Source organism: Ziziphus jujuba, chromosome 2 (genome assembly GCF_031755915.1).
Source record: "Ziziphus jujuba cultivar Dongzao chromosome 2, ASM3175591v1".
NCBI classification, from domain to species: domain Eukaryota; kingdom Viridiplantae; phylum Streptophyta; class Magnoliopsida; order Rosales; family Rhamnaceae; genus Ziziphus; species Ziziphus jujuba.
The window spans coordinates 24,611,671-24,624,669 of record NC_083380.1 but is presented as its reverse complement, the minus strand read 5'-3'; the positions used below and the strand labels follow the sequence as shown (position 1 = coordinate 24,624,669).

General features: G+C 32.8%; 2 protein-coding genes across 3 annotated transcripts; both read right to left on the bottom strand.

The window, feature by feature from the left end:
• Positions 1-215: 215 nt before the first annotated feature.
• On the bottom strand, positions 216-4,135 carry LOC107419162 (uncharacterized). Of its 2 annotated transcripts, none has more exons than XM_016027901.4 (3): positions 3,355-4,135; positions 2,459-2,616; positions 216-1,973 (listed from the first exon to the last, which is right to left on the bottom strand). In XM_016027901.4, the coding sequence occupies exons 2-3, from the start codon at positions 2,604-2,606 to the stop codon at positions 544-546; spliced, it is 1,578 nt and encodes a 525-aa protein (XP_015883387.1). In that variant the 5' UTR covers positions 2,607-2,616; positions 3,355-4,135; the 3' UTR covers positions 216-543. The 2 variants fall into 2 exon arrangements, with proteins under 2 accessions (XP_015883387.1, XP_060670405.1); XM_060814422.1 differs by lacking the exon at positions 3,355-4,135 and adding an exon at positions 2,949-3,260.
• Positions 4,136-5,567: 1,432 nt separating this feature from the next.
• On the bottom strand, positions 5,568-12,168 carry LOC107419165 (plant intracellular Ras-group-related LRR protein 7). The gene is made up of 10 exons (XM_016027910.4): positions 11,828-12,168; positions 10,687-10,756; positions 10,427-10,473; positions 9,456-9,564; positions 9,229-9,314; positions 9,000-9,090; positions 7,815-7,900; positions 6,858-6,944; positions 6,636-6,769; positions 5,568-5,905 (listed from the first exon to the last, which is right to left on the bottom strand). Exons 1-9 carry the CDS (start codon positions 11,924-11,926, stop codon positions 6,659-6,661), a joined length of 786 nt encoding a protein of 261 aa, XP_015883396.3. The 5' UTR covers positions 11,927-12,168; the 3' UTR covers positions 5,568-5,905; positions 6,636-6,658.
• Positions 12,169-12,999: the final 831 nt, after the last annotated feature.

Genomic DNA, 12,999 nt, shown 5'->3' with positions numbered 1-12,999 from the left:
TAATAAAAAAAACTCCTTTCCTTGTTTCCATACCAACAAAGTACTTATTAGCAGTTAAAAAAAAAAAAAAAACAGATAGGCAACCATGTAATAATACTCATTTTCTTGGACCCTAGAATTTGGGCTAGTTCGAATTTTCTTCTTTGTTAAGTTCTTTTTTTTTTTTTTTCCATTGAAAAGAACTAATTGAAAAATAAAAATTAAAAAGTTCCATCTCTTACAATCTGTATATCTTCTATTACCCATCCCCCATCAACGAGGGGATCCTTACAAGGATTCTTTTTTTCTTTACCCCCTTTATGTAGGAGTGCCTAGAATTGTTCAATTCCAGAAAATAGGTATTATAAATGAGCTAAACAGATGAAAACCAATCACCATATAAACACTATCTTACAGCAAATGCAGGCTCTCATCTTTCCTAATTTGTACAAATGGAAAATTGTACTCTCGTAAATATTCTGAGAGAAGATCTTCTGATGATTCACTGGATGCAAAAGCCTCAATGCTGTTCATCTCTTATGTAAAAGAAAGGACTAGCATTTACTAACTCAAATTCTTCCCATCTCTAACCTTGTGATTCCATGACTCTTCTCCAAAAACCTCTTCAATCATATTGGGAGTTGGCAAGAAATCAACCTTATTTTTAGAGCAAGTCATATACCCAACGTCCCAATCTTTAGCATCACAATGGTCCAAAACATATCCATGATTGCCGCCACTGCTCAACCCATCAAAAGTACCTGGGCAATGATTGCCATTTCCAGATTTGACCTGGTTTCCCAGTGAAGCAACCCCTGTATCAGAGGATGTACACGAATCATCTTGGACATCTTGATCTCCTCCATCATCCCAAGCAATTTTATCCTGAGAATCGACCATGTGACCGGAACAATAATTGTTGAGAAACTTCCCAGGACATGACTGCGAAATGTGGTTCATGCCCCCACTGAAAAATTCTAAATTACCATTCTCATCACAAGTATCATCATCACCATCCTCCTCGTACTCATGCAAATCTTCCTGACAATGATTATTGCCAGCACCATCTTCATATGCAGGAGACTCAACAACTGAGTCATCATCTTCCTCTGTCACTCCAAGTTCATTATCACCATAATCATCACTTTCTTGCCATTCATCATTATCACTATCGATGTTTGCTGGGTCATATCTATTCTGTTCAGCTCGTCTCCGAAGCATAAAGACATTGAAGTAGTAACTGACAATCTCCCTTTTGGTTCGGGAGGGGAACACAGCAAAAAGATTGTGCCAGAAATTCTTGCCCAATGACACTGGATTAGAGAAGACCACTTCATGGAATACTTGTTCCTCCTCTTCACTCCACCTGTGTGCCACTTGCTCCCCCATATCACCAAATCCTAGCTCCAGAAATCTCTCTCGCCCAAAGGTTTTTACAAGTTTCTCTCTGGCTTCCGAAATGTGTTGTCTAACACATCTGATTGAACCTCCATCCTCACAACTGCAATCAGTTCTACCACTACCAACTTTCCCATCTATGCATGCAGATGAAGTCCAATCAGGCATTGGACAGACACATACACCCATCCATTTTTTTTCCTCCTCAAGGTCCAAGTTTGAAGCTGCTTCAGGTGTATCTAAATGGTTTGAGATATTATTAGTGCCTTGCAATCCCCATTCTGGAACATCAGCTTGATGATCTGGTCCAATTGGAACAAACTTCCGTGGAGGGTGATTTAGAAGTAAAGAATAAACATCCTCGCAATGAGTTAATGGCCTACGCTCAGGGGTAAAATTTTCAGGGAAAGAAGGTACTTGAAATGGTGGCTCTGATAGGGAATCTTCTTCACTGGTACTGCTGGTGGGCCATGATGAGAAGGAAAAGGAGCCAGGTGCACTGGTTTCAATGTCCTCACAAACATTTAGAGGATGGGTAAAGATGTCACCAGAAAGTTTCTCATCACCTCCCGTGTCGGGATTTGGGAATCCATCATCTATAAATCATATACTAGAAATCTCAGTATTCAAAAACATACATAATATGTATCTATTACACTCAAATATATACTATTTCTAATGGTCCGAACCCCGGGTACAAAATGCAATAAAAAAGGACACATGAAATAGGTAGATTACAAACTGTTGTCGACTGGAAGACCGCTAACAAAATTAGAAGTCTAGGACACAAAAGACTACTATTTTCTACGAACACAATAAAAATCTGTATATTTTCCCAATTCAGGACAAACTTGGAAAGCAATCTATTCAATCCAGTAAAGTCTTGCTGGAACAGGAAGTACAGCTCAGTCGAGGTAGGTAAAACTGACAACAACCATTTCCTCAATTCCAACTATAAGTCTTGTCTAGGACAGATTATTCAATCAGAGCATACTGATGCACCGAGGTAACTTACCCCTTACAGTGTAAATATCCCTATAAAGGTTTCAGATATATCTGGGAGAAACTAAAACCTACTCACCTAAAGTCCGCGGTGTCCTGGAAGCATCATCTACAGGAAAAACAGATTCTGAAAACGAAACAAGCTGTTTGCTGGGTTCCACCTGTCTTGGGTGCTTGACAGTAATCTTGAATATTTCCTCATCATCATAAGGTCGTTTCTGTACCATCTTTAATTAACTGCAAAAATGGAATTGGATAATTAAAAAATAGCAATGCTTTGAATCATTTGATCATAAAATATCCATCCACCACCAAAACATCACTCAAAAATTGAGCGCTCACTTATCTTAAGTCTAAGACAACCAAGCACACGAAAGTCTGTACATAACCTCATACCATAATTACATTAAGACCACGAATTTCATTATAAGCAACATATCTTAACAGCAAAGAGCATAAAAGCGCAACTCCAAAGTATTATACATTTCATATACAATCAAGTGAACGTAACAGATAAAACTGGAAGCAAAATATGCTCTACATAGACAAACAAAAATCTTTAAGCTTACCACTATCTTAGAGCATAGATACAATTAAGACCGTTTAGCTAACCACTCCTAGCATTCATACCAGAAGACTAGTAGTACAAAGACTACCATTGTTCTTCTTTCATGTTACTTGCCTCTTATCAGAATATTTCAAATTTTTCCTCCTCATTATTATTTTGATAGAGTGGGCCAATGATTTGGGCACCCTCAATATGTGAAAGATAAATTTATATAATGAAAGGGCAATTAGGTAATAACAATTAACTATTATTAAATATAGGGCGCCCCCAATCAACGAAAAATGGGCGCCAACGTTAAAGCCCAAAATTTGCAAATAATTAGACTTTGATAATTTAATTAATTAATTAATTAAAATAAAAGCCTCGAAAAAATTTAAAATAATAAAATAAATAGTGGTCATCTATACCTCGGAAAAAATCTCCGACGAACGATACTGTAGATCGCTAAATTGGACGATCAGGGCACAAATTACAAGCCGTAAGGACACACAACCTTAACAAATCAAGGAAATCTGAGTTTACCCTAAACAAATTGAACCAAAAAATCAAAAGCCCCAAATTTCTGAAAACCCTAACCCTAGATCTCAAATTTTCAAAGAAATCCCAAAAATTAAACCTGACCCAGAAAAAAGTTCGTCGATTACCGTCTTAGATAACCTCGAATTCGAATGAATCGGCGAAAAAACCAAACCTTAAAAAAAAAAAAAAATCAACAACCCCAAATCCCAAAAAAGGCGAAGAAAACCCAAAAAGATTTACCAAATCGAAACGAATTCAAAGCGAAAAACAAAAAGAAACGATCGAAAATCTCAAATACATAAAAGGATTTCCCAGATCTACAATTCCAATTCCGGGATCGAAAACCCTAACCCTAAAATCAAAAATAAAGGACGGCAAGAGCTGATATTGGGATCGATCGGTAGAGGATGACGAGGATTGAAAGGATCCGAGATCGATTTGGGGAAGAAGATGAAAGATCGAGATGAAATCGAGGTGGGAGAGATTCAGATGAAAAAGAGAGGCGGCGATTGACGAAAAAAAAGGGGCAAAAAACGCTAGGGTTAGCTTTTTTTTTTTTTTTTTTAATTATTAAGTGGTTGTCAGGGTGGAGAATAGAAATTTAATTGGGAAAATAAAAGGGCACGAATATGAATGTAATTACGAGAGATACCCTTTGGCTCGCATACGAATAGGTTGGGCAGAGAGAGCAAAGTGGTATATATGGGGGTAATTGGTGAACGATGGTGATTCGGAATCCTATAGGGACTCCATTTCCTTGCCACGTGGCGATTTGTTAGGAAAGCTTGTTTCAATTTTGACTTCTGCTTTTTATTTTTTTATTTTTTATTTTTTTTTTGGAAGGGCCAAAATTTGAATCTACCGCCGGAAAATTCCCAATTTTTAAAAAAAAAAATTATATATATATATATATATATTTTTAAATCAAACGGTTTAAATTTTTTTGTCCAATAATTTTTTTAATATATATATATATATATATATATATTTGTGGATTATTAAATAAAGATTTCATGTAAATGGAACTTTTATATTTTTTTTCTTTACCTCAGCGTTATTTTTTATTTATTTATATTTATATATATTCTATGGGAGAAACAATGGTTTTGCCGTCTTCAAAAGCACACATTATCTCAATTGTTTTATAATATATATTATGTTATTGTAAAGTTTATTTTTTCAAATTTCATATCCGACAAGGAAAAAAAAAGGGAAGAAAAAAAAAAAAGTCTCTCTTGCAATTTTAATATGTTAAATGTTATGGTATCAAGAATTTTAAAATGGTTTCATTTCATTCTTATTCATGTCATTAATTATTTTGGAAAAATTACACTAGTACTCCTCTATTTTATTATTTTTCCATAGATTCTCATAAATTATAGAAAATATCCTTTCATATTTTATTTTTTGTTGCAAACTTTTTTTTTTTTTAAACAAAATTTTTGAAATTTTCACTTTTAAATTTGGTGTAAAAAACATACAAATGTCAATTATAGCTTTTTAATTACATTCTATATTAAAATGGGACAATTTACAGGTAAAAATCCAAAGAGTATTATATAAAACCAGATAAACATTACAATAAAAATGAAATGTGAGACGCGGAGTCTGTAATCAATATTAAGGGATGAAATTGGAAACCCCTTTTCCCATCCACTTGTCAAGTTGTCACAACTCACAACCAGCAAGCAGATCAATCAATTTTGTTTTGGACTAATTTCCAAAACACCATAAAAATAAAAAGTAAAAAAGGACAATACATAAAAGTAACTTTTTATTTTATTTTTTCTGTTAAGCTTGTAACAAAAAAGTAAATGCCTGTTTGGCTACAAACTTAAAAAACAAAAACTTCACCAAAGGAAACACTAAAATAATCAATTTTTATTTTATTTTATTTTTTATTTCTGTCATCGTTTTAGAAAACTCTTTTTTTTTTTTTTCAATATCAACCTGTCAAAATGCAGTTAGAATTTAAGTTAGAAGAGTAAGTTATTGCCAATTGTCTGTGACACACAGATAGAGGTATTGATGGAATAGAATTGCTGGAGAAAACAAATCCATCCATGCAAAATTATGTGAAAAATGCCCTTAAATAAACAACTTTGAAAATATTAATAGGACATTTATATAGCCATTCTCATTTGCCAATTTAGTCTGATAAAATCTGTACAGGAATTTGATTCATTATTCACTCTGCAACCATCTTGTAAAAATAAGATCCTTGAACACAATTTTGAGAAGCGTTTATCATTTACAAACGTGCCAATGACAAGCAAACACTGAAAAGGAAATGAAACAACAACAATCATGTGTAATGAAACAGAATCTATGATATGATAAATATATTTAACAATGTTATGTTCCTCTTCGTCTAAATTTACAGCATCAGCAAGAGATGGGACCATCCTTCCCTTTGAAATCGCATTGACCGATCAACCTCTGTTATTTAATTGATTCAGAAAAAAAATCAATGATAAATTAAGCCATGATTGCAAAAAGGAAAACAAGTGAAGTGAAATAACATTTACATGGAGCTGCAGAACTGCAGAACCAGCCAAATATAAATAGTGCTCTTCGGATTAGAAACTTCTATAATGAAAGTACAGAAACTTTGCACTCGACGCTAGCAATTTTGTTTCTATAGGTTCTATTTTTTGTCAATTTCTGTATCATCGGTACTGTAGGCAAAGACCACAAAGACATACCAAGGGAGAATTATGCTGAATTACTCGATGTTTTTAATTTAAGTGTTACCAAATCTTATACTGATAGAACAGGTACACTCCATACATTATGTTGTCTGCAAATGCCATTTTTTGGATTATCAAAACACGGCAGAGCAGGCAACACCAAAGCAGAAACTGTGAACCTAACATGCTAAAACCAGTTGAACAGAGAGGAAAGGATTTACACATGCATATTTAGTATGCTGATATTTAAAAAGACATTCAATGTAGAATTTAGAACCCACGCAATAATGGCTCCGAAGAACACACATTTCTAAACCTTTTTCTTTTCCTTTTCTTCGCAACTGATAACTGAAGAACTTAGTTTAGTATATTTACAGACATAAATTTTTGACAATACAAACCCTCAATATGTTAGCATACAACAAAACAAGAATCCAATATTGATACAGTCACCATATAGGTAGTGATGCGGAACTTACGTGGAAATACCAGAGCTATACTCTTAAAGATCAACACCCTCATCAAGGCCTTTGGAACCGATCATCACATTTGAATCAATTTGCTTGTCAAATTTCTTCCTCCTCCTTGCTTCAAATTCTTGGAATCCTTCCATCTGAATATAATTTGCTCAAATTTTGATACATACATTTTGCTGAAAAAGGATAGTTAAAAGACACTACATCAGGGAAAAGTAGACATACCTGCTGAAACTGATCCATTGAAATAGGATTCCCATGCAGGGAAATATTCTGCAAAGCTTTACAATCTTTCAACAGATTTGTAGGTATCTGTCCAGCACAAGATACATAATATCAAACAAAGGAAACATTCATATAATCTGTGCCTAAACACATATTTTTTTTCGATATAAGGGCCTGAAATTTCGCATGCCATGTTTAAAATGAACCCAATTCTATCAAATTGTAGTTATGATATAGCACTTCAAGGATAACTAAAATATCTTACTAGTTAACATTTTTTTGAGCTAAGCATGAAGTGAACAACTATTGACAGTCAAACAACCATCAAGCCTACTATATCTTCCAGGTTTGATTAATTACACCAGGTGTACAGTAAATGAAGAGAGAACTTTTTAGGCTTAACTATCAAGAGTCCAAAGTTGATGTGATATAGCACTTCAAGGATGACTAAAATATCTTGTTAATATTTCTTCAAGTTAAGCTTGAAGTGAACAATTATTGACAGTCAAACAACAACCAAAAAGCCCACTATATCTTCCAGGTTTGATTAATTACACCAGGTGTACGGTAAATGAAGAGAGAACTTTTTAGGCTTAACTATCAAAAAAGTCCAAAGTTGGACATTAGACAAAGATAATGGGGGGCATCATGGGCATTGATAAAGTGGATTCCTCAAACTAGTTTAACTTGTATATAAATTACCAAAGCATTTCAGAAAGCACTCTTTGGGCCTGTTTCCAAGTTTGACATAGAGCACACATTATCACAGATGTAAATATGTTAACTAGTAAGACCAATAATGCTCCTATCCCTGGCAGACATGCCTCTGTTTCCAACCATCACAGGCTTACCAAGTCAAATGAACATAAAAATAAAAAAATAGAAAAAAAAGGGAGAAGAAGCAAAAGAAATGGAAAAATGAAGCCCTATGATATTTCAATTCCGCTCAAGTTTTACCTGCTTCACATTATTATTGTCCAGGGAAAGTGACTTTACGTGCATAAGATTGCAGACAGATTCAGGAAGACCTTCAATAAGATTATCTGAAAGTGATTCAGATTGGTAATACTGTGAGTGAAAAATAGTTAAAATATAGAAAGTACAACATGGAAACACAGAACAGCTTCACAACTCTCATATACAACCAGGCTAAAATTAAAAAAAAAAAAAAAAAACAAAAGCACCTCATCTCCTTACAAGTAGTTAATTTACAGAAAGAGTCCAAACTAAATACAAGAAGCCAATAGAAACTACCTCAGCAAAACTTTAAAAAAAATAAAGGCACAAAAAAAATCTCAAAAATGATGCAACAAAGTGGAAGCAGAATTTGTAGAACATATGTAGTTGCTTTCAAGTTTGCATGACATTTATCTTCATAATTTTGCATGACAATGCGCCAATAAATCACTCAGAGAAGACTTCAACACCGCCAAGGAAAACAACAATGGCAAACATATCATTCTCTGAAGCTCCCTTGCCAATGAAAATAGAAGCAATGAATGATTGACTCCCTCCATCTCTCTCAAAAATCAACACCAACTTACAAACACCAAATTCTAGACAAAACCAATTCCACTTCATCATTTGTCTCACTCTCAATGTAATACAATAGAGAAGTGTAAGCAAAATCGATGAATGCACCTGAACTTCAAATCGTTACAATTTGCCTGAAATTAGATACCAATGAAATTACGTTAACGAAGTATAATTGGCTTTAGATGCTGCTATTCCATCTATAATGCCACGAGTCAATATTTGTTAGGAAGAAATCAGCTCAGTGAAAGCTTAGTCCAAAAATTGGCAAGCTGCAAATTTTAATATTTTTCACCATTCTATGTTACTGGACTAGAAAGAAGAGCAAGGAAACAGAGATCCATCCACCTTTATGCACTCTTTCCTATGGTCCACTAGGCAGCAAAAAGGAAAATTCAAGTTGTTCTAAAAATCAGATATCTATGTTCAAATTTAATAAAAGAAGAAAGAGTCAAGTGTAGAAAAGAAGTTTAGACATCAGATGTTGATCTAATGTTCGAAACAACATTCAAGTCCGATGCTTTATTACATATAACATCTTGTCAAAAATAAAAAGTGAGCATCAATCTGGAGAGAAATAATTTAAGGAAAAAGAAAGATTAAACCTACCATTTGCTTGCAATTCTTCTAACGAGAAGCAACTCCCAATTGATTCAGGAAGAGATTTCAATTTGTTATTTGACACATTTAAGATCAATAACTGCATGATCAAACAATAAATACCCCTGGTGTTAATAAGAAATGAAAAGATATCATAACAACGTTCTCTACTGACTTTTAAATTATGTAGAAGAATGAGACAAACAGATCTAGGGTAAAAAAAGCCCAAAGTACTTACATTGCGCAAGCTGCCAATAGTTTCAGGCAAATATGCTAACAAATTCCCTGAAATGGATAACCGCTCAAGCCTCACCAACTGCCCCACTGGACATGATAAAATAAATCTAGTCACAAGTTGTGAAAAGTCATTGCAAAAAAAACCCTTGAAGTTAGCAGACGACATCAAAAGAGATGGAAACTACTCTAATAACAAGATTTTCTTACTTATTTAGAGAAGAGAATTACATTCATCAGGTAAGGAAGTGATTTTATTTCCATCAAGTGTCATAACTTTTAGAGACTGTAATTTCCCCAAATTTATTGGCAGGTGCTCAATGAGGTTATCGGCTAAAACCTGAAATTTGAGCATTTCAACAAATACTCATTTTTCACACCTCAATGAAGTTTTATCAACAACCATGCATATAAACAACAATTAGGACAATCCAGTATGCAGACCAAGATGAAATAAGCATACAACTATATCATGAGGATTCACAAAATTCAACTAAAGTTACAAAAAGTATACATACATATATATATACACATATGATGAAATATAAGTAGGGAAATTCTATATTTATATTATATTCTAATACACCTATAGTCTACTTCGTTTGAATTTTTCCAATACGTCATGCCATGTCAATAATGATTCAATCACCAACTTCTCCAACTCTTTTTCATAAAAATTCTAAGGGATGTAGCTTTAATCCTCATTGAAATCTCTCTGTTCCTCACCCTCCTCCTAGTTGCAGCATCTTTTATCCAATTGGATAAACATTTTGTGTGTCCAAAGTGATTAACCCAATACATGATACTGAATATCTTAGTTACTCTTAAAATGTCTGCGTCTTGAACCACATACATAAACCATTATTTTGTTCTTCTATCTCTATTAATCTCCTCAGCTTTTTTTTATTTTCTTTTTTTAATTTTTCCATGTCAACCTGTCTACAAAATTAACCTGTGTATTGTGGAGTAACAACTAGTTTTCAGAAAAGCGAGCAAGTTTGAGAAGCTATATCTGTTTCATTCCAAGCATTGAATTCATAAAATGCAAACTAATAATTGGTGAAAAAAGGCAACCTTTCCATACACACCAAGTGTACATATATTTAACATTTACATATGAACCTAAAGTTCACTTTACCATACACAACAATAGTTAAATTAAAATATCATAGAGAATTCTTTATAGTATGCATTTAACATACCAGTCGCTGCATGTTGATCAATTTGCTTATGTCCATAGGAACATCCACTGCATGCAAAAAATAATAATAGTAATAATGATTAAAAAATAAATAAATAAATAAAGCATTCAAATTTCAAATTTCATTCTTTAAGGAGAATAAACATCTAAGATTATTTCCTTAGTGTTACTTCGAGATCAGCTCCATAATCAAGGACAAAGCCTGAGAGAGACTCAATTTTAACATTAAAGTTTGTAAATTCAATACTTCCAAAGAATTACCAATTTTATTGTGAGTTAAATCAAGAGTGCGTACAGATCTATCCAGATCAAGAACTTCTTCTGGAAATGTCTGTTACAAAAGAAAAGTAAACTGTAAATACAACATAAAAGCACACACAAACATACATAAACAGTAAAGCATCTTTTAGAAAGCTTGTCATATTTCCAGTAATTGCTTGATTATCAATATAGAATTCATATTTACTTTAAAAATCTTACCAGGAAGTCAACCAGTGAAACACCAACTTCTGATTGTTCTTCTTCTAATCTTAATGCATAGTGATGTACATTACACAAAAAGCACAGAGTATGATTTTATTAAATTTACTATGTGTATTTATTTGCTTACTTATAGTAGTATATAGATGAAACACAAAGAGTTATGTGCATCCTCGTAAATACAATTAAATTGGGATGCTCAACAGCTGTTTTAATTGCCGCAATCCAAAGTTGTATTATTCTTTTAAATCTGATCATTCCAATTCGTAATCCAATTAGGAGAATACAACGCATTAAGATTCATAAATCGAGCATCAGGAAAATATATATATATATATATATATATATATGTATATTTCTATTTGACATCAAATGTGCATAGTAAGCACATGAAGAATCTAGAACAACAGAGTCAAGGAATTAATAACAATCCATATCACATGTATCCCATTTCAAAGGGCCATACCACGCTGGTATTTAAAAAATAAAAGTCTTGATCAAAATTACTGATCATAAAAGCTACATGGTACTGTATTACGCTACTACGAAGTTTTACATACACATTATTTCATATACACACATTGTGCATAAAGTACGTACTGTAGGCATGCAAACATTATCCCTCCTAAAATAATGTGATAAAAACAACGTGAAGAATTCTCAAAATTTAACGAGTTTACACCACCCACTTCCTCTTGTCCCCTTAATCAAAGCTTTCCTCTTTTCCATTTTCAAATCGAAAACACAACTCAAATCAATAACGACAAAACTGGGATTCTATGCATACATACCCCACAACCCAAAATTCTCACAAGTCAACCAGATTCAATCACCCAAAAAAAAAAAAAAAAAGCAAAATACATAAAATCCATACAATATATACATATATAGGAGGTAAAAAGACGGATAGAGAGAAAATTACCTTCAATTTGGAATCACGCAGAGCAACAATGCCCGTGGATCTCCACCGAGCGACCCTGTTGACCTTAGAGTCCGCGTTTTTGCTAGAATAGCAACCCATGTTGCGACCCAATTCAAATAAACTATATATTCCCCCAAAAAAACAAAAAAAAAAATTGAACCCCGGAAAATTGAACAAAGAGCCGGGCCTGCCCAAGCTCTCTGTCTCAGTCTTCTGGGATTTTGAGAGTGAAAGAGGATCAGATAAACAATATGGGTGTTTGAAGGTTGCAGAGGTTTTGGAGGTCGGGCTCAAAGTTCAAGTTGAAGAAGAAGAAGAAACAAAAACGAACAGTCATCATTTTCAAAGACTTTTATATTGGCCACCAAAAACCGCGTTTTGTCTTACGATTTTGATGCGTTGTGCGCTGCTGGTTGGTTGCCTCTTTTTCCCAAAACACCATAATCTGAACAGTCTTTTTCTTCAAATTTATATTGTGAAAAGCATGTATTTTATTATTTGTCTTTTTTTTTTTTTTTCTCTTGTTTTTACAAATACATAATTTATTTATAAAATAAATTCTAAACAATGGAATTTTTTTGATAAAAATGGAATAATAAATTTTTATTTTTAATATTTTACTTTGAAAGTATTTTTACCACTACAAAATATTTTAAACATGCTGACCACCAATTTTTCTAGTTTAAAGAAAATGAAATTATATAAAAAAAACTTAAAACTCTATGCAATTTAGAACAAAAATAACAAATCGAAGGTGTATATTAAAAAGAAAATTAAATCTGGTGAATGAGTTTGTGTAATTTACTTTTAATTTAAAACTATGGTTTCTTTTTATAATTTTTTTTCTTTTTTTTTAAAAGATAGGGGGATTTAACTCAAAATGGTTGTGTAAAAAATAATATTTGTTCCATTAAACTGTCTCCAAAAATATTAATTTAAAACAGTTATTAAAATTTACGAGAAATAAAAGGAATTAAATTAATAAATTTATTAATTTAAGCATTTAACCAATATTTGTAGTTTCTTTTTTTGGAATTAAAATATATGGTTGACAGAACATATATGATGTATTTATGGTATAATTTTTACTATATTTTTTTTTCTATTTTAAAATATCATATTCTATTGGACTAAATGCATAAACTCTCCAAATTTTGGTGAAATAAGATACA

What these genes read in the sequence shown, in the direction of transcription:
- LOC107419165 (XM_016027910.4), bottom strand. Translation starts at nt 11,926, where the DNA reads ATGGGTTGCTATTCTAGCAAAAACGCGGACTCTAAGGTCAACAGGGTC. An exon ending in TGCGTGATTCCAAATTGAAG is followed by an intron (nt 10,757 to 11,827) that starts GTAATTTTCTCT and finishes CTTTTGTAACAG; the next exon opens with ACATTTCCAGAAGAAGTTCT. An exon ending in CTATTGGCAGCTTGCGCAAT is followed by an intron (nt 9,091 to 9,228) that starts GTAAGTACTTTG and finishes TTGATCATGCAG; the next exon opens with TTATTGATCTTAAATGTGTC.
- LOC107419162 (XM_016027901.4), bottom strand. Translation starts at nt 2,606, where the DNA reads ATGGTACAGAAACGACCTTATGATGATGAGGAAATATTCAAGATTACT. An exon ending in CAGGACACCGCGGACTTTAG is followed by an intron (nt 1,974 to 2,458) that starts GTGAGTAGGTTT and finishes TATGATTTATAG; the next exon opens with ATGATGGATTCCCAAATCCC.